Source organism: Ixodes scapularis, unplaced genomic scaffold (assembly GCF_016920785.2).
Source record: "Ixodes scapularis isolate PalLabHiFi unplaced genomic scaffold, ASM1692078v2 PGA_scaffold5__190_contigs__length_132052651, whole genome shotgun sequence".
Lineage (NCBI taxonomy): Eukaryota > Metazoa > Arthropoda > Arachnida > Ixodida > Ixodidae > Ixodes > Ixodes scapularis.
Window position 1 is genome coordinate 131,160,371 of NW_024609880.1, and position 19,905 is coordinate 131,180,275.

Below are 19,905 nucleotides of genomic sequence, written 5' to 3' on the forward strand. Positions count from 1 at the left end.
AGTGAAACAGCTGGCAACAGAGGAGACAAAGAGTTTGCTCTAGCTAATTAGTAGTATTTTTCGAGAAGCTTTATCAGTCATACCAAGATCGCGAACAGGATGAAATGATATACACACTAATGGTTCTTCTCTCATTGCGCACAAGCATTGAATAGAAAGACTGGGCGTAGTGTGTTGAAATTCCTCCGCGGTGGTCATTCTATACATTCACTGTGTCTTAAATGCTAAAAGGTTTATTCTTCACAGCAAATCGACTTTAAGATTTAAAAAAAGGAACTTAAAGCAATATGCGTTGCCATCGTACACTATTTCCTTCTACTGCGTTATAGAAAGTCTGGTGCTTCCGATTGGAAGAGGACACAACGACAGCCGAGCCTTATTCCTCGCAGGTCCTGCAGTTCGACAGCGTCCACTCGCGCAAGAAGTTCCTGACGAAGCTGGAGAGCTTCCTGGTCAACCGGAAGAAGACCCTGGAGAGCATCGACACCACGCGGGACACCATGCTGGCCAACGCCGAGACCAAGGAGAAGCGACAGAAGCGACTCGAACACTTCTTCAGGGAGGCCTACGCCCTGGTAAGCACCGCTTCGAGGCCGGCGTACAGACGTCCGGACGCCGGGATTCCTCGCTGCATGGCTGCATAGCTATGTTCTTTCGGATGGCTTATGGTAACGTCAGCTCATAAGCCCCTCTTTCGGTGCTCTCTTTCGGTGCTCCTTGGAAAACCTCGATTCGCATCGACAAGTCAGCGGGATTTAGGATTTGATAATATATATTTAGTTTTAATATGTACGCTGCAGAAAGGAACCAGTCGTAATTCCACGCGCAATGGCAGCGACGCTATGCTTATGACCTAAAATATGTATAGATGTTTTCTGTTTCCTGTCGTTCTCAGTCACGTGGGTTCCATATTTGGTATGCGGGACGAAAAAATAATAAAGCATTGAACCTGGGATACGCGAAAAAATACAGTTGAGGCAAAAGAAGAACGTGTGACAATCGCACATTTTTTGTAAACACCTTGCAGCGGCGATGTTTTACCGCACACCAGAAGTGACGAAATTCAAGATGGCAGCGCCCTTAGGGAAAATGTGTATATCCAAGATTACCACATCTGAAGTCACACAATTCTTTTTCAATGTGGATGTCTCTAAAATAGCGTGGTTGTATTCGCACAACATTCGCCATTGAAAATGGTGATAAAACGAAGAGCTGATTGTTCATATGTTTCACACACCTATGCGAATAAAAGCATAAAAAACGTTCGAAGTAATCGTTCGTATATAGGTGCAAGAATGACAATTGATATCCAATTGCGTGCTTTAAGCACTCATTTGAAGATCAGCGAAAGCTGTCAAGCATCAGCGAAAAAGCTGTCAACGGAAGCTTTTTGGCCCGGGGACCCCCAACACTGTGTCGGAAAATAAAATTGAATTGAATTGAATACGACGACATTTAAAACTAATACGACAATTTATCATTCGAATTGATGGAACAAGCATCCAAGTCGCAAAACGCGATCTCTCTGTGTGTTACGCGCGGAAGAATCAAAACACTTGCCTGGTTACGAAAGCCGGCTTGGAGATACCGTGTTAGAATAGAAGTCATTTATTTATTTATTCATCCGTTCGCTATTGCAGTTTTTGATTAAACCAGCACAATAAGCGAAAAAAAAAAAAACGTTGTATATAGTGTAAGAGCAATGTCGCAGATTAGGCAAAAAATAATAGAAGAAACGTTGCTTTGTGCCTCTACATACAAACGAACCGTGCCAACACAGAAGATACGCATTGTGCCTAACCAGGCCAAAAGAAAAAAAAAACGACCAACGCGGCGAAACAAACACAGACGCTGCAACCTTTTTTTTTTTCGACAAAATTATCTTTTTTTTTTTTTTTTTTTTTTTTTTTTTTACGTTTAGAAGCACTCACAAAGATTACAGAACGTGCACGGAGCTAGCCGTCTGTTCATGGGCGAGTCTCTCCTCCAAGGGTGCTTCTCCTAACGTTTCAGAGTGCTGCAGGGAAGTGGATTTGCGGTAGCCGATCGCGCGAGCCTATTTTCTGATCACCGAGCGGGGGAAAAAACAAAAACAAAAACAAAAAAAACGGAACCATTGTGTTTTTTGTTTGTTTTTTTAACTTCGGTGCCTGGTTTAGTTTAGCGCGTGTGTTGTACTGACCGCCCAAGTTCCGTCTCGCTGTTTCAGACATTCGGATTGAAGCCCGGCGAGAAGCGGAAATTGGAAGATGTGGGCAACGATGTGATCATGGTCATGCGGACGTCCCTGTCGAAGCAGGAGTTTGCAGAGGCCCTGGGCATGAAGCCGGACTCCCTGTTCGTCAAGCAGATGTTCAACTGCGTCGACAAGGACAAGGACGAACGAATCAGCTTCCAAGAGTTCCTCGACACCGTCGTTCTCTTCACCAGAGGTCAGCTCGGTCGTCTCTCGGTCGTGTTTCTTAACGACGCGGCGAAAAGACCGCCGCTGTTAACGAAAGATGCTTCGAAAAGGATTGTAGTGAGAATTTTTTTTATTCATTCATAATTACATTGAACGAATTCACAGAAGCTCGCAATATTCAAGATCTCAATATTATTCACCTTTTTTTTTTCATAAACTAATTTGGACGGGTTGGCCTGCTTTGTGACTCCATACTTAATGGTCTTATTAATTGGGTAGGCTTCGAGCCACATGGCTCAACCTTGTTGATAAGCTTAAAGTACACGGAAATCCGCAAACTGGATAGGCGAATCGCGCTGTCTTTGCAGCGCGTGACTAGAGCGGCCACCAGGCGCAAGGTTGGCGATCCATTGGTCTTGCATACAGGCTGCCGCCTTTGTATTATTAGTTTAAGGGTGAATGCAGCATAACTTGTCATGTGCCATTCCTACGGTCTTGTGTTAGACTTTCGGCTTCTTTTATCTTCGTAATTCCGCTTAAACGTGGAATAAAGCGGGAAACAAAAACAAGCAGGACATTTTACGAACACACCTCATAGTTTTTCTTGGAGAAGGTAAGAAAATAAAAAAATATATAATTTTACTAATATCGAATGGGCTGTGCTTAAGAGACCGTACTCTTACCCCGGGGTAATCGCCGGTAATACCCTCTTGCGAATAAAACTATACTTTTATCAAATTCACACATTGCTTTGTCCCAAACGCGACGTTTTTATCGAAGCATCCTGTAAGCGAGCCATCTTGCCCACACGCGTTCCAGCGCCCACGGTACAGTTGGGCTCGAAACCTTCGCGAACTGCGTCACTGTTCGCTAGGTTTCTTGTCGGACGAGGTCCGTGACGCCCTCTCTCCCCGTTTTCTCGCACCCTCCACGTGGCAGGCAAGAGCGAGGACAAGTTCCGTATCATCTTCGACATGTGCGACAAGAACGGGAACGGCATGATCCAGAAGCAGGAGCTGACCAAGATGCTCCGGTCGCTGGTGGACATCGCCAAGACCAACTCGCTGAGCGAGTACGAGACCACGGACATCATCAGCGGCATGTACGCCTCGGCAGGCCTCGACAACACCGAGGAGCTCAACTACGAGGACTTCAAGAAGATGATGAAGGAGCACCGGGGAGACTTCATCGCCATCGGCCTCGACTGCAAGGGTGAGCCCCCGTCTCTGCTCGCCCCCCATGCCTGTCTGGGGCTGAAGCAGCTACAGAACGTTACATACGCCCTGTGTTCTTTTTAATTTACGTACATGGTTACAAACTGACGCATACTTATATTAGCATTATATCAGAGACTTATTATTGTTACTCGAAGAACCAACCTTTTTAGTATAGACTTATGGCCCGCCTTCTCGAGACGAGAAGACAAATATTCTGTGTCATCTCAATCGAGGTTCTGTTTATAATGATCTGCACTTTTTCACGTGACTTTATTTACGAAATAGCTCGTAGTGTCGATGATTTTTAGAAGAGGGTTCGAATAAACGGTACATTGCCCTAGAATTCTTGCGTGTCGTTTACTTCTTAAATGATTTTTATTTGCTTTTAGGGGCCAATCAGAACTTCTTGGACACATCCTCAAACGTGGCTAGGTGAGTGTCTCGGGGTTGTTTTCCCGTTTCGTCCGGGTGTGTTTGGAATGACGTGAAACACCGAATTTGTTACTCCAGCTTGAGCTAAAGTTCTTCCAGAAAACTTGGAAGGCTCCTTAAAAGTCTTCCGTCTAGTTAAGAGGCATCTTTTATGCGCGAGATTGAACTCTACGTCTTGTTCCGCCGCTGTGCAGGATGACGAGCTTCCAGATCAACCAGCCGGCCGAAGACCCACCCTCCTGGACCATCCAGAAGTGGAACCAGGTGACCACGTTCCTCGAGGAAAACCGTCAGCACGTCTTCTACCTCTTCGTCTTCTACGTCGTCACCATCGTCTTATTCATCGAGAGGTTCATCTGTGAGTAACCACTTGACGACGTCTTGTGGAACACCTGCCTTCAATTTCAACTTTCCCTTTAGCTTCATCGAATGCCACGCCATGACGGAATGACACGCGACAAAAAAGCACGCTCTAAAACCGCCCGCTGTGTAAATGGCACACTATCTACATGTGAACTATCTTGTCACTGTAAAGTTTTTTTTTGTTTTTTTTTGCGCGCTGTTTTTATTATTTGTAGTTCTCACGTCGTTCTGTAGTGGTCCCTGTTGTGTCGGCGGGCCTCTAATGGGGCGGGCTGTTGGGTCGTGGGATTTTCTGTGGTGTACCCATTAAATGTGACAGTCAGCATGAACGTACAAACACCCTACGTAGCTATGCGTGTAAGCTTCACGTCGGTTCAAAAGTGCATAGCAAAAAAAAGTTTATTTCTAAACTAAAAAAGTAGTGTTCGTCACATGATAACTAATTTAATTGCGTTTTTTGTTCACTTTATTTATTTATTCGTACTAACCGTCCCTGTCTAGGGCTCTTATAGAGGCGGGGAAAGAATACGAAAAGCAAATTAAACACACTTATTTCTTTACATTGTCAGGTCTATGTTATGTAGAGACTGTTACTCAAACGCCGGGAGGCAAAATAATTCCCCGCCATTTATTCAAAATGAGAAGAAATTCTATCACGTGTCAAGTATTATGATAACTCTGTTTAGTAGAGTCCGTATGCATTGAACTGTGTGTATAGCCGGGGTCACACTTCTCATACATGATACAAAAGACAGCCTGCAGACTGCAGTCATCGGAATATCCGTGGTTCGAATGCAGCGTGCCAAGTTTCCTCCTCGAACTCATTACCATGCGGAATTCGAAGCGCAGATCTTTCGGTGACTCGCGTTCGAATCTCTATGCAGACTTTCTTTTGTACGATGTGTAAGCAGCCTGAGCCCGGCTGAAGGGAGCGTGTCGCGGCAGCCTTTCGTCGGGCGCCCGACAAGCTATGTGGGCCTTGGCGTCTCGAGAGAAATCGGCGGCAGCTAGCGGCTAAAAGGGAAAGCTGTGGCGGCAGATTCCGTCGCCAGGCTTATCGAGCGTATTCAGAGCGTCTCTAGAGACGAATCCGCGATGCAAATGAGCGGTCCTTTTTTGCGGCTTTCAGTCTACTCGTACATGGCGGAGCACATGGACCTGCGGCACGTGATGGGCATCGGCATCGCCATCACGCGGGGCTCGGCCGCCTCGCTGTCGTTCTGCTACTCCCTGCTGCTGCTCACCATGTGTCGGAACCTGATCACCAAGATCCGAGAGCTCCCGCTCCAGCAGTACATCCCGCTCGACTCGCACGTCCAGTTCCACAAGATCGTCGCCCTCACCGCGCTCTTCTTCAGCCGTGAGTCTGCTGGCGCTACCTTAGTCAACGACCAACAGTGCCTATCACGAATAGCGTCTTGGCGGAAAGTCACTCCGTCTGAATCGGCCTCATGTATATAAATTCTGCGTTTCTCCTGTTTCAAATTCTATTTTCCCCCCTTCCCTGTCTTCTCGCCACCCCCCATAAGGTGACCTAGTAAGTCTCTGGCTCTTTTCACTACTCTCACTCACTATGTGTCAAGAAGTAAATGCCAAAATATACGCCGAATAATATTTCGAAAATGGTAGGAAAAGATGCATACCAAGAATGTAATTTCCGGTATTTTGTCATTGTTATTTAATTACCGCGTATATTGCCGGTCTCACTCTAAGCGACATCAAAGGCCACAAACGTGAGCGACTACATTTAGCATGTGCTCTCGCTGCATGAGAGCTCGTGAAGCTAAGGGGCGCTCTACGGCAAGGAGGTCGCCTTTATCCTTTTCTCTAGTCCACGTTAGAAAACCGAGAGCCATGACTGGGTAACGCTGCCTTTCTCAGCGTACAATCAGGAACGTTCTTTCAGCCGAGCGAAGGGAAAATAGATCTCCTTGGACCCGTACTGCCGCACTTCCGCTTGTTTCATTGATTTGCTGATTGATTGATTTACGCGGCCGTGGATAGTGCTGCGATAAATATGTACTATTACTACACAATGTAGCAAAAGGAAAGGTGAGACATGCTGTTGGTGCCGTTTAACTTATTTTATATTTGCCGGTCAATATTTTAAGAACACGGCAAGACCCGTAGCTGCAAGCCGATAAGGCACGGGAGTGCAAGGGCAGCACCTTGCGACCTAAACGTTGCTCTCTGAAAGGAGCTTGTAAAACATTTGAAGCTCAATAAAACTTTTAGAGTGACTATCATTTTCTTTTTTTACAGTGGTACATACCGTCGGGCATTACATCAACTTCTACCACGTTTCTACTCAGCCAGCGGAACACTTGAGGTGTATGACGAAGGAAATGCATTTTGAGTAAGTTGTCTCGGGCCAAATCTATCCTGGTTAGTAAATTGAGGAACTTCAAACTGCATGTTCACATCGGCTCTACTTGTTCGGTATTTCTTGTAAGCAGAGATCAATCTGACGGCAGGTTAAACGCTGTGACAAAAATTTATAAAGCAAAACTGTATAATTAGCCCGAAGTTGCTTAGGCGTAGATACTAAAAACTATTTTTTTTTTCCTGCTAAATATATTGGTAGATAATGTGAAATCTCTCAATGGCTTTATCGTATGTTCTCTACTTCGTATAATCAGGCGCCCTAGATACGATAATTGATGCAATTCATCACTAAATCGTTTTTTTATGCGAATATATGCGCTTCGTTATGAACACTTTTGGCCAACCCTACGGACGTAGAAGTAATACTCACTTTTGTCATTTAGCCCTATCTGCTCTTCCACCTGCATCTAAAGATTAAATTAATGACCACAAATAAATTACCGCAATATTTATATTTATTGTTTGCCCAGGAAGTCGTAGAATGTATAAATTTGTGGTGTGATTTGAGACAATGTTATTGTGCAAGCCTAATTTGTCTTGCTTGTTTCCTTCGACAGTTCGGAGTTTAAATCGACTATCACTTTTTGGGTGTTTCAGACAGTCACAGGTAAGCAATACATTATGTCGTTAATCCTGTTTGTGTGCTGCATGAAGTGCGCGTTTTATTGATTAAGATCCTTCCGTAAAAATTTTAGCCGCAGATGGCGAGACACGGGACGCAGAGATGCGAGTGATTATTCAATGTTGTTCTCCCTCGAAGGTACTCCTTGAGCGAGATATGCCGGGCGTCTGCGAGAAAAACGAACCATGTTTTTCGCACCGCAAACATAAACTAGACATCGCGGAGAGCTCGAACTTTGTCAGAACGTAGCCCCAGCCGTTCGAGAGCAAGATGCCAAAGCTTCAGCACCGATTGTTATCTTATCCAAACTTTATAAACGATGTTTCGAAAATTTCAAGGGAAAAATGGGGCCGACGTAGCTTTCGAACACATGGAGCTCTATGGCGCCAGAAACCGAAAACGGGCGAAAATAGGCCCCATTCTCCCTTCGAAAATTTTGTAAAATTGCTTATAACTTTTTATTGACATAACGGTTGGCGCTTAAACTTTGGTGTCTTGCGCTAATCTATGCGGCTACGTTCTGACGGAGTTTGAGCTCTCCGCGATGTCTAGATTATGTTTGCGTTGCGAAAAGCGGGGTTCGGTTTTCTCGCGGACGCCCGATATTTTAACCGTGAGCGACTTGTCCGTGCAAGAATTCTCGATACCGGGGAAAGAACGTATATAAGAGAGGATGAGGAAACCGTAGCCCTGCTTTGAACTTGTTATACTTCTACTGGATGTTCTAAACAACAACTTAAAATATATATTAACCGACAAGTAAACGAAGATATGACGGTTGGCCATTGTGACTGTGATGTGCTGTGGCTTCAATAGCCGCGCACGCGCATTGGGGGTGTTTTCCAGTAGAAGAAGCAGCTGACCCCCCAAAAAAAACTCGCGGACAATTTTTTTTAGTTAAAAGCCGCACATTTCTGAAGTCTGCCAACCATCCAACAAACGGAACACGACACTGCCAAAGTTCGTTTGTGGTGATGGCACAAGAAATAGGGAATTGAAGAGGGCCTTTCATTTATCTAAATAGAAAATTTAAAATGCTAGCACGTTTTTCCTTGCCCTAACACTATGAACCCAAAAGTACCGCGTAAATTTGAGAACACACAAATATGTAGTTGCATCCAAATATGCTTACAAATTATAACCCGCGCGTTGTTTTATCCAAGTTGTAAGGCATATTCATTGTTCATTTTTCTACGTGTCTATAATTAGTGTGCATCTTTTAGTTGAATAATAAATAAAACGTAATTTATCGGGCATTGGTTTGTTAAACTCTAAGTTGTTTAGCGATGAAGTATCTTAAGCCTAACGTCTGTACCACTTTGATGCACGTTTCAGGTATCACGGGAGTGTGCTTGTTTGTCGTCATGTGCATCATATTCATCTTCGCCCACCCCAAGATACGCCAGAAGGCGTACAGTTATTTCTGGATGACGCACAGTCTCTACATTCTACTCTATATTTTGTGCTTACTCCACGGACAAGCCAAGCTCACTGGGGTAAGCTGTTCTCACCTTTCATGGAACCCTATGTGACAGCATTTGAGGAGGTTTTCAGGGCAATAGGTTTTGCATTTCTTCCAATTTCCCCTTTTGTGGCAATAGAGTGGTGATCAAAATGATGACTCCATTTATCAAATTTTTTTTTTTTTGCTTTTTTTGTATAGCTGAAGGGCAAGGATGATTCTTTGTTTAGTTTCGAGCAGAGGTCAACTGAGTGGCTAGGTCTGAAGCTTAATGGTCCTTTTTGTGTTTCAGACGCCTCGATTCTGGATGTTCTTTGTAGGCCCAGCTATTATATTCACACTGGACAAAGTTGTCAGCCTCCAGACGAAATACATGGAACTGGATATTCTGGACACCGAACTCCTACCATCTGGTAAGGTAGCCTTTTTCATTTCATTTGATTCATAAACTCTTTAACATGCGAATTCTCGACAGGGAGGCCACCTAACCCCTAGTTCGTACGGAGTAGTCGCGAGCACCTTCCACCCGATTGTTTTATGTACAGCTGATCCAAATTTCATTTGTATCCTTGTTAGCGGTATTATGTTATTTAACAAATTAATACGTACCGCTTCAAATAATTTCGCTAACCAAATTAGAGCGAACTTCTTCAGCAATTCACGCTAGGGAACGTTTATGTGGAACGCTTTGTTTCCTTGCTGCCATTTTTGTTCATTGGGAGTTTGTTAAGCGCAGTGCAGTTCCACGTCTTGCTAGCCCCTACCGCTCAAACGCGTCAAAAAAAATATATAAAGAAGAAGGAAAGATTGGCGTTGTAGACGTAACTTGCATCTTCGGTTATAGTTAAAGATACACAAACGTCTTCGAGAGGGCTGAAGCATATTTGGTTGTCTGTTAGACTCTCATTAGACGTCGAAGAGTTCCTGACAATGACTAGCTCAAGCACATCTCTGCCATTTGGACCGTGTTTGTCTCCTCGATTGCTTTCTCCTTCTGAGCTTTTACAGTTGGTGCCAGGTTCAGAAATCAGACGCTCCTCCACTTGAGCAGAGCGAACGCTGGAGGGGAGGTCGTGTCCTCTCCAGCGTTCGCTCTGCTGAAGTGTAAAGGGGTGGGTGGAGCTTCCCCTGAACTCCCACAACCGTCGCCGACTATAAACGGCAGTGTTTCATCTCTCCACGTAGTGTCACAAAGGTGGCGAGCCCAGGAGTTGTTCGTTGTTGCACTTGAGTTCCCACTGGCGGGGAGCATTGGTTGTCCGAGCGCTAACCGAAGAGCGGCGGTGTTGCGCAGACGTGACGCGCGTGAAGTTCACGCGGCCGCCCAACTTCAAGTACCTGTCGGGCCAGTGGGTGCGGCTGGGCTGCACGGGCTTCCGGGCGAGCGAGTACCACTCGCTCACGCTCACGTCGGCGCCGCACGAGAACTACCTGTCCGTGCACGTCAAGGCCCAGGGGCCCTGGACCTGGAAGTTGCGCAACTATTTCGACCCCAACAACTTGCACGAAGGCATGCTCCCCAAGGTGAGCCCCCCGAGAAACTCCGAACATTCCCAGTTTATTCATCATAGATGCCCGATTTTTTTAATTTCAGAGTTTAATTTTACTATGTGCCAAATTTTTCAGTATTAAACACAAACAAACCTAAATTCTTTCCCTGTAAACATATTATCTGGACAGAAACCTGCCCTACGCTCATAAGAACTCACTCACAGGGAATGTCATTTCTTGAGCTGGATATGCCATTCGCGCCATTATCATTGGTGATACTAACTGATGTCCCATCAAGAAAGCTACAAACTAGCGTTGTTTTAACAAATGTCGATAGTTTAAAATCACTGAAATCTTCGACGTAATCTCTGTAAGCTCGTTTCCGTCCCGTTCCATTTCATCGCTTCACACTGCGGCTGCTTGGGGTAGAATGGTGAGCCTTTAGCTGCAACCGCCATTCTACGATTAGAGCTTAGAAAAACACCGTACCACCTTCTTTTAAGAATTCCAAACTGAAAACTAAAACAGTGACTTTTATACCCAAAATTACATTGACACGTTGTCCTTGACAAAACTTGACTAAATAAACGGTGAACACACTTTGGTCAATACATCGAGATAAAAAAAAAAAGGAAAGAAAAACTGCGGAGGTTTTCTTTCAGAAACACTGACGTTGTGCTCTGACCGAACCAACTTGCTTGAAAAAAAAAAAACTTTTTTTTCTTCTTTTTTTATTACAGTCTCAATTTTGAGTTCTTCGCCACTTCAAGATTGCGAAACTCTTACCGGCGAGAGTTTGTTTTTCTTTTTCTTTTTTTTTTTTTGATTTTTTGAAAACTCGGGACCATATTTATACACTTATATACACTGTTGCTTTTTTGTTGGATTTGTAAAACTGCACTTGTAACGCATTTTAACATCAAGACTGCAATACGCGACTGGTACAGCTCTAATTTCTCCAGTTTATGCGGACGCTTTGGAGCGCAATGCTTTGAAGGCTCGTTTTCTCTAATAAAGCCTGACATACATACATACATACATACATACACGCACACACACGGACGCGCACACACATACATACATACATACATACATAGGTGTACGTATGTATGTATGCATGCATGCATGCATGCATACATACAGACATAGACCTATTTATTTACACCACCGTGCAGTGTTTGCCCTGCCCAGTGGCGGCTGTTTCAGGGGGGGGGCAAAGCACATGCCTTGCCCCCCCCCCCCCCCTCCCTCTCAAAACTGGGGTGGCAGGCGCCCCCCTTGCCCGCCCGGTTGATACGCCCATGTCGTTTTGTGACCTACCTTTGGTTAAAAAGTAAATGCGGACAGTGAAAGGAAAGCTTAAAGTAAAATAAAACAAAACGCGTCTGCATAACGACGGCGCTTTTGTTGCCAACGGATTTCGTCTGCGTGTCGCCTGCTTTCTTTCGCTTGTCGGCTGCACCTTCCGGCGCTGGTCCCGACGCAATCTATCAATACGTGCGCCAAACGTGCCCCGCAACTCGACTTGGTCGCCTGCGTCGCCGCCCGCCGTTGACCCTGGCAAGTTTCTTGGCCCTATTTTTCACAAAAAGGGAGCTACGCTTTCTAATTTTACAAGAAAAAACCAACTGGGAAAAATACACCTTTGACGAAAAATTTAGATTGCTACGTGGTGGCGTCGATTTTTAGGGTCCATTTTAGATCGAGCCTGGTGACTCGGGACACCCTATAGATAGCTATCGAACGGACGACAGTACTTAATGAACAGACTAACTTTACTCAGCAGAAGTCGACGGTTTACTTCATCAAAAGGTTTGGTCATATCGAAGTACACTACATCCGCTTGCCCTCTGCTGTATACGGATGGTACTACTCGACTCAGGAAGGAACATAGGTTTGTTTCTGCAGAGCGGCCTTTCATGGAGCCCTGTTGTTCAGGAAATATCTTCCGACAAAATCTGCATAGAGGCATATTTTTGTAAGGTGTTAAAAAAAAAATCGCCAGTAAGCTACAACGGGACAAAAGGTGGATTACCTCGAGCGATCCAATGCCAGGCACTTTGGTGTGCAAAGATTGTAAATTGTCGACGCACGGTGAGGTAAAGATGGTTGGCTGGCGCGCTTAACGTTATTGCTGCAGGTTCGGCTGGAAGGTCCGTTCGGAGGGGGCAACCAAGACTGGTACAAGTTCGAGATCGCCGTGATGGTTGGTGGAGGCATCGGCGTCACGCCGTACGCCTCCATTCTCAACGACCTCGTGTTCGGCACCTCGACCAACAGATACTCGGGGGTCGCCTGCAAAAAGGTAGGTCCCGGGTTCGATACCCGGACCAGGCGGATTTTTCCGGTCGCGCACCAGTCATCTATAGCTGTGTTTGGAGATTTATGTTTGTCCTTTGCCCCCTTTGTTCCCCTTTTCCAGGGATTATTTTTGCCGTTCTTGTCCAGCTCGCTTGCACCTTTGCATTAATTGCATCTTAATGACGCCCCTTTTCCTCGGCTCTTTTGAACGCCCAAGGCTAACCCGGAACCCGCGTCTACGTACACTAGACCTGGTCATCTGTGAAATAGGCGTCAATTATGTATCTTAATCCTTTGGTACCCATGCAGCAATGCTAGGGCCGAAACAAATAAAAAAGCATTTTAAAGAAGGAAAAAAAGGATCGTTTCTACGCTTTAAAAGAACCTAAGCGACGAAACATATGCGGTTGCTGAAACGATAGTTGTACTCCTGTCCCCTGCACGGACAACTGTAGCCGGTGTAAGAGGCTGGGGATCGTGGAGGGCATGAGCATGACTGGGCCAAAGGGTGTCAATGACCCAAGTGAGATCAATTCGCAACTTTCAGCGATGGTGGTACCGCGGTGTGAGAATCGCGCTCCTCCGGGATGATAGGCTTCACAAGAAAGATGCTTGCCTACTCCTTCCTGACATGAAAAAATAAACTAGGGCTCTAACATTGCTCGTGTATAGCAAAACTAGAATTACTCACGCTTTGCAGATCCAGCCTCGTACTGCTGTTCTACGACGATCATCCAGATGACAGCCATTGTGATAGGCACCGGTGCGCCCCCGTGAAAGTTGCGAATTGTTTCGATGACGATTACAGCACCCGTTGCACCGCATGTTCTACCCATAATAGTGCGAGCTCTGCTACCCGCTCTTTAGATGCTTTAAACACACGTTAGATTGAGCCGCCATTGCCGACCTCCTCTCGTCTCACCGAGGTTCCGAGCCACTGAAGCGGGCGTTGACGAGCCTCCCCAAAGGTCTATGCTAGAGAGAAGGACACTGTAGCGCCTCACGTCGCAATAACCTGTCCTGCTGTGGAAGGTGATGAAGTGAAGCGAACGAAATAAGATTTAACAAAAACTGAAGGTCGGTTTTGGCGGCTCCCATGTACGGCTGCCTGAAAGCGTCTGTTCTCTTTAAAGTGCCCCGAGAAGGTTTCTCAGGTCGCCTAACTATGGCGATAACGCACTCTACTGGCTCTAAGCATCCTAGAAATCTTTAAATCATGACGATACACGGCCGATTTCCCAATGAAAAAAAGCAATCAAAGTTCGCGACACGCCGAGGTCATCTCTGGCGATGGGAGGAGCTCGTTCCGTAACCAGGACCACCGTCAGCCCATAGAGAACGAAGGATCCTCGCGCTTCCGACCGAAGGAAACGCGGAGTGACTGATCTCGGATGCGCGCGCCTTGTTATCCATGCAGCCCGCACTACGATTCAACCTAGCGAGCGCGTGCTTCAGAGCTGACGACCAAAAACATCACTCCCGCGAAAAAAAAACAAAAAAACAACCACATAGCGCGTTGCTTTTGAGATGATTATTGTAGTATTATGTTCCCTCTCCGGGAAAAATTAAAATTTTCGACTGCTCTTATTTGCTTTTATCATTTACAAAAGCATACACATTTTGTGAAACCAGCATTCGCACATTTTGCAATCTCAACGAGAATGTCGCGTTTTCATTGTTCTCACGTCGTCCTGGCTGCCGGAACAATATGCTTCTCCCACCGCCGGAGATGATCTCGGTGGGTTCGTTCTTTGATGGCTTTTTTTAATAGAAAAATAAGCCGCGCATCGTTATGACTTGTGGATTTCTTGGATGCGTAGAGCCCGCAGAGTGAGTTATCGCCCTATTTAGGTGATCTCAAAAACCACCACAGCCGATAGAAACATATTAATATATAGCAGTTTTTCGGGTATCTTTATGGAGCGACACACGACAGGGTGTTTGCTCTAAGACAGCGAGTGATGAAAAAACAACATTGGAAATAATGATATGATTCCTTCGGAATAACGTTGCCCACAGCGGCGGACGTCAGGGAGAGAGTGTAGGGTGATAATTATCAAATGAAGTATTTCAACTTCACTCGTAACATCGGGCTATAAGTGGAGCCGCGTGAATCCAATACAAACGACCGCCTCCCCCGATAGAATTTGTGTTACGACTACCCACGTGGACAGGGTCAACAGAGAAGGGGCTTCTTTCTTTTTTAATTAGGTTTGTGCGCTCGTTGTTCTCTCGCCAACCATAACATACATTTGGCCATGGTAAGTCTGTAGCAGCCTGGCACCTGAGGCCAGGGAGCTAACAGAGAGGACCTGGTGACGGGTTGTTGCGCAGGTGTACTTCATGTGGATCTGTCCGTCGCACCGGCACTTCGAGTGGTTCATCGACGTGCTCAGGGACGTGGAGCGAAAAGACGTCACCAATGTGCTGGAGATCCACATCTTCATCACGCAGTTCTTTCACAAGTTCGACTTGAGAACCACGATGCTGGTAAGAGCCTCACTGCTGCTCAACGAGTCAAATGGCCTCGAAGGCGTTGTGCGGGTGCTGATGGAATACTTTGGATGAAATACTTTGAGCTTTGAATTGTTTGCTAATTAATGTACCTAAAGGGCCCCTAAAAAGAAAAAAATAATGTTTTTTTTTTTTTTAACAGTCTGGTTGGGAGAGGCCTGTCAAAAAATTAATTTCACGCGAAAAAGTGTTTTTTTTTATAGCAATATTGACGGTGCGAGACGCGATTTAGTCGGCAGTCACCTCCTTTCCACTTGTTTCCTCTCTCGGCATTTCGGGCGCGTGGAGGGAAGGTGGATCGGCTTCGCCTTCACCACTGAGGTGGAAAGAGCAAATGACCATTCCGTGACGTCATGGATTTTGCGCGCAGAATTTCAAATAATTCTCTCAACGTCCATACTGCTCTAAATTTTTTCGCGTAAAATTTATTTCTTGACAAGCGTGTCCCAGCCAAACTGTAAAAAAATATAAAAAATTTAGGGTCTTTTTAAGGCAACTACATTAGGTTCGCGTTCGGTTCTCCGTGTTAGTTTCACAGAAGTTGTAGTTCGCAAAAACCAGTTAGTTAAAGTAATCATCAGTACCCAGCAATGGCGACGCTCGCAAGCTATGTATAGCTTTTCCTTCTCTCGCACCTATATTCCGTTTCCCCTTAAGCTGAGACTAGAAGGTCAGCCTTCGGCGCTAGTTTTCTGCCCTTGCAAACACAAGTGTGAACGCGCAGGCGCGCGCAACCAAAGCACTGCGGAAGCCAGCGAGCTCGCGCTGAAGGTGGAGCTTCTAGTTTCATCTTACTGGAGAGCAGAATAGAAGGGAGACGGAGTCTACAAAACATATGGCTGCTGAGGGTGTACTTCTTTTCTTCGTCATGAAACAGCTCCGTAACGCTTAAAGGAAACACTCATGTAAGTGGGCACGACCGTACAAAATAATATATCGTTGTTTGTTATTCACGCGAGATATATACTTCACTTCATTTGGATAGCCCCCTTCAGCACGCGTGACGTTAGCTGCTAGAGCAGTCCAACTCCAGTAAGCGTTTCTCTCTTTCAGTACATTTGCGAGAACCACTTCCAGAGGATCTCCAACAGGAGCATGTTCACGGGGCTGAAGGCCATTAATCACTTCGGCCGACCAGACATGACGGCGTTCCTCAAGTTTGTGCAGCAGCACCACTCCTACGTGAGAGTCACCCATACGTTGCCGCGAATATTTGACACGCATAGCCAGGCGCAAGCGCCATATTTGCCAGTCGCTTTTTTGGAAGTAACTTTGGCAGGACACTTGTCCAGGGGTGCTGCGGTCACGGGAGGACTGCGTTTTGCGTTTCACTGTGCGTTTCAGGGCACCGTTTGCCATTTTCAGGTTAGAATACCCCAAGAATCATTATGAGCTCCCAGTGTGCCTCGATGCGTCACCTCGAATAATTCAAAAATCCGTTGTCCCACTCAACGGTAGCCAGAGGCTGCTCTTTCAGCTTGGCAAGGCATGTCACTCGAAAATGGTGTAAAAGCGTGTTGTGTGTATGTTTATACGGCCTGATGTTAGTCTTCCTCAGCGGGCGACGTGTCTCCCAGCTGTAGATGAGCAATTTAGCCAGTGCAGTACAACCGCTAGCCTGCAGGGTCTTTAAGTGCACCACGCAGTAGTGGTACACGACCGCGCACCGGTACAATGCTCATCCAGATCGGAACAGGCAGGGGCAGGGATTAAACCCAGGATACCTGGGTTCTACAGCTCAAGCTTTCGCTCCACGTACTCCGAGCTTGGGCCCTTAACTGGACGTTCGGCGAAAATGTTGGCGAGATTTCCGACCGCTGCGATTGGCCAGCGCCGCGCTTGATCTTGACGTTGGCCCATTGCGGCGTTCAGAAATGTCGCCGACTTGCTCGCCGAGTGCCCAGCATAGAGCCCCAGGTGTGCGCTAACCCACTCGGTCACCGATCCTCCGAAAACGGTGTAAACGACCGAAAACTGCGTCACACGATGAGGCTGAATGACGGCCCTCAGGCCTTAGAAGACACGTCTAAAACTGGCTCGCTCACGTGAGAACACTAAGGCCTCGCTGTCTGGGAGGTCAGAAACTCAAGAGCTGCATAAGTCTCGCGTAACGGTCACTCGGCTCATCCCTCGTGAGCAACAAGACGATGTCGGAATGTGTTCAGTGCGTGACCGAGCCTTGTCCCCCGCAGGTGAGCAAGGTGGGCGTGTTCAGCTGCGGACCGTCGGCGCTCACCAAGAGCGTGAGCTCGGCCTGCGAGACGGTGAACAACAACCGGAAGCTGCCCTACTTCATCCACCACTACGAGAACTTCTGAGCTGTGATGGGGGCCGCTGGGCCAACCCCGACTGTGATGTTGTCGTGTGCAGACACTTGCCGAGCGTCGTCTCCCGCCCGGGGCGGCCGGCCGCGGGCCTCCGTCGGGGCTCCGGGACCCGAGCTCTGGCGACGCGGGACGGCCGAGTGCTCACTTGTCAGAGGACGCGTCGGCCCGCAACCCAGGCTCGCCGCTGGGCGCCGCCGGTGGCGCTCTGCGGCGCTCGCGGTCGCTGGGGAGCCTAGATTGTAGAGGACTCTCAAACCATGGGGCGTTTGCAACGTAATGGCGGACGCCTCCCGTGCCGATGGGTCGCAGGTGCGCATGTGCGGCGTTGGCGGGTGGCGAGGAGCAAGGCTGAAACGTGTGCACGCGTGCAGACGCTTTCCTCAACCCCCTCGTGGCTCGTGTTGCAAACGCGGGCAACAAACCACGTGGCCTCGATCGCGCGGTACGAAGCTCTCTGAAATATAGGCTCTTTAGTGCTCAGCGAACGACGCCTGGTCGGGCGCGCTGCTGAAGATTTTTTTTATTCTTATTTTTATTATTTTTACGTAACCGTTCGAGGCCTTCAACCGCTGTTTTCCCTTTAGATTCCTACAGTTTCTCGGTGCTGTCAGGTTCTGAGTCGTTCTTTTTTCTTTTTTAATGAGAAGAGAATCTGCGGTCGTGCAGTCCTTTTCTTTTTTTTTAGTCCAACGTGTGTTGCGTATGCAGTGTAAAAATAAAATGATGAATGAGTGTGTGTTTATGTAATGGCGTGCTGCGGTTACGTAATAAAAATTTAGCGTGAGTCTTTTCTTTTACCTCGGATCTGAATTTGAAGCGTTGGTATAAAATCGCCCGATGGTACCCGTTTAACTCGGAAGATGCGCTACGCGGCCTTCTTGCGTTTCGTAGAGGTTTCCAGCCTCACGATGCCTGTCGTCATGCTCGATGATTGCTTCCAGAGCACTTTCAAAACGACTCCTACACTGATATAGTTCTGCCGGCAGGGAAGCAGAAACCCGCCTCAATGAAGCGGTGTTAGGCGATTGTGAACAGGTTTTAAGGGCGTATAGTAGAAGGGCTCACTCCATACTTCGGGCAAGCAGCAGCATTAGTAGCACTGCAGTGGCCCCAGTTGGATCCTCGGTGCGGGTCTTATGAAGAGAATGGCGGCGCATACCATGCACTAAGCGATACGTTGATCCCTCCAAAAGGTGGTGCGTTGTGCTTTTTAATGGTCGTTACTTCTAAATTACAAAAGATGGCGCACACTATTAATAACCTTTAGATATAAAATTAAAAACTTGTTCGTTTCGTTAATGTTCACATTACACGTTTGAGCAAGATTCTAGGTACTCGAAGAAAGAAAACCTAACTAAGTACTTTATTAAATTCTCGAGCGTTACCCTGAACGTAACACTTTAACTTCACGCAAGCATATCACGTCTCTCGCTACAATGAGATGACAAAATGTCTACCGGACATGCATTGACGGTTCTCGTTGTTTAAACGAGTTCTAAAGAAGAGACTGCGCATATTTAGCCAAAAGCACGTCACGATCCTCACACATTCGGCAAGGTCCTTTGTCAGCTCTGCTTCACCGCAATGCACAGACACGAGTAGAATTCGATTGCACCGGCTTGCCTCGCTCTCAGCACACTAACTAGAGCAAGTAACTCCGGTTTACTTCGCACAAGGAAAAGGGCATACTACTGTACCTAGAGACATTTGCAAGCAGCCGCGCTTCGAGAGCTAAAGTCTGGCCACCGTGGATGTTTAGGCGCCAATCTGAAAACGCTGGCTACGCCTCGGCAATGCACCATCAACGCCTCCCAGATAAAAAAAAAAAAAATGCCCAAGTGCTTTCCTGTTTCACTAAAGAAGGCCACTGTAGGCCACAGATTGGACACGGCTACGGCATCAACGTTCGGCTGAGAGTCGTGTTCTCACTGATTCGACCCGACTCCCTGACGAACCTGACGCCGTAGTCGTGTCCTATCTGCGGGCAAAGGTGGCCTTTTTTGAGTGGCGCAGGAATATTCACCACTTTGTCTTTCTTACTGGGGGGCGTTAGCTTGATTCACTAGAAGATACTCTCTCCCGCAGCAGGATGGCAGCGCCCAGAGGCCGTCCTTGCAAGCGTCCATATGTCGCTTGTATATCTAGTGAACACGTGGAAAAACCGAATTACGAGAAAACGGTTCGCACATTTTCTGCACGATCACCAAGTAGTACGGGCGTTATTGGCATGCGGCGTGCGTTTCACCGGCTGTAATTAAGGGATCTTGAAGGCTCATACCACTCGTTACACCCGAAACTCTTCATACTAAACATTTATGACAGCGAGGTTTGATGTAGTCAGCCTACACAAAGTTGGCGAAACAATCGTGTGAAAACGTAAATAGCAG

The 19,905-nt window shown here is 46.8% G+C and overlaps 1 protein-coding gene across 1 annotated transcript in view; it reads left to right on the forward strand.

Annotated features, from left to right (window-relative positions):
• LOC8031895 (dual oxidase) overlaps nucleotides 1-18,302 on the forward strand; it is a 196,980-nt gene extending 178,678 nt beyond the window's left edge. The window contains exons 17-31 of the mRNA XM_042294047.1: nucleotides 390-575; nucleotides 2,210-2,432; nucleotides 3,344-3,616; nucleotides 4,011-4,053; nucleotides 4,248-4,411; nucleotides 5,546-5,776; nucleotides 6,679-6,772; nucleotides 7,359-7,408; nucleotides 8,759-8,919; nucleotides 9,178-9,298; nucleotides 10,180-10,409; nucleotides 12,517-12,681; nucleotides 15,012-15,167; nucleotides 16,245-16,373; nucleotides 17,384-18,302. Of these exons, the coding sequence (XP_042149981.1) occupies nucleotides 390-575; nucleotides 2,210-2,432; nucleotides 3,344-3,616; nucleotides 4,011-4,053; nucleotides 4,248-4,411; nucleotides 5,546-5,776; nucleotides 6,679-6,772; nucleotides 7,359-7,408; nucleotides 8,759-8,919; nucleotides 9,178-9,298; nucleotides 10,180-10,409; nucleotides 12,517-12,681; nucleotides 15,012-15,167; nucleotides 16,245-16,373; nucleotides 17,384-17,509 (2,352 nt within the window). The 3' untranslated portion in view covers nucleotides 17,510-18,302. The remainder of the gene's footprint in view (nucleotides 1-389; nucleotides 576-2,209; nucleotides 2,433-3,343; nucleotides 3,617-4,010; nucleotides 4,054-4,247; nucleotides 4,412-5,545; nucleotides 5,777-6,678; nucleotides 6,773-7,358; nucleotides 7,409-8,758; nucleotides 8,920-9,177; nucleotides 9,299-10,179; nucleotides 10,410-12,516; nucleotides 12,682-15,011; nucleotides 15,168-16,244; nucleotides 16,374-17,383) is intronic.
• Nucleotides 18,303-19,905: the final 1,603 nt, after the last annotated feature.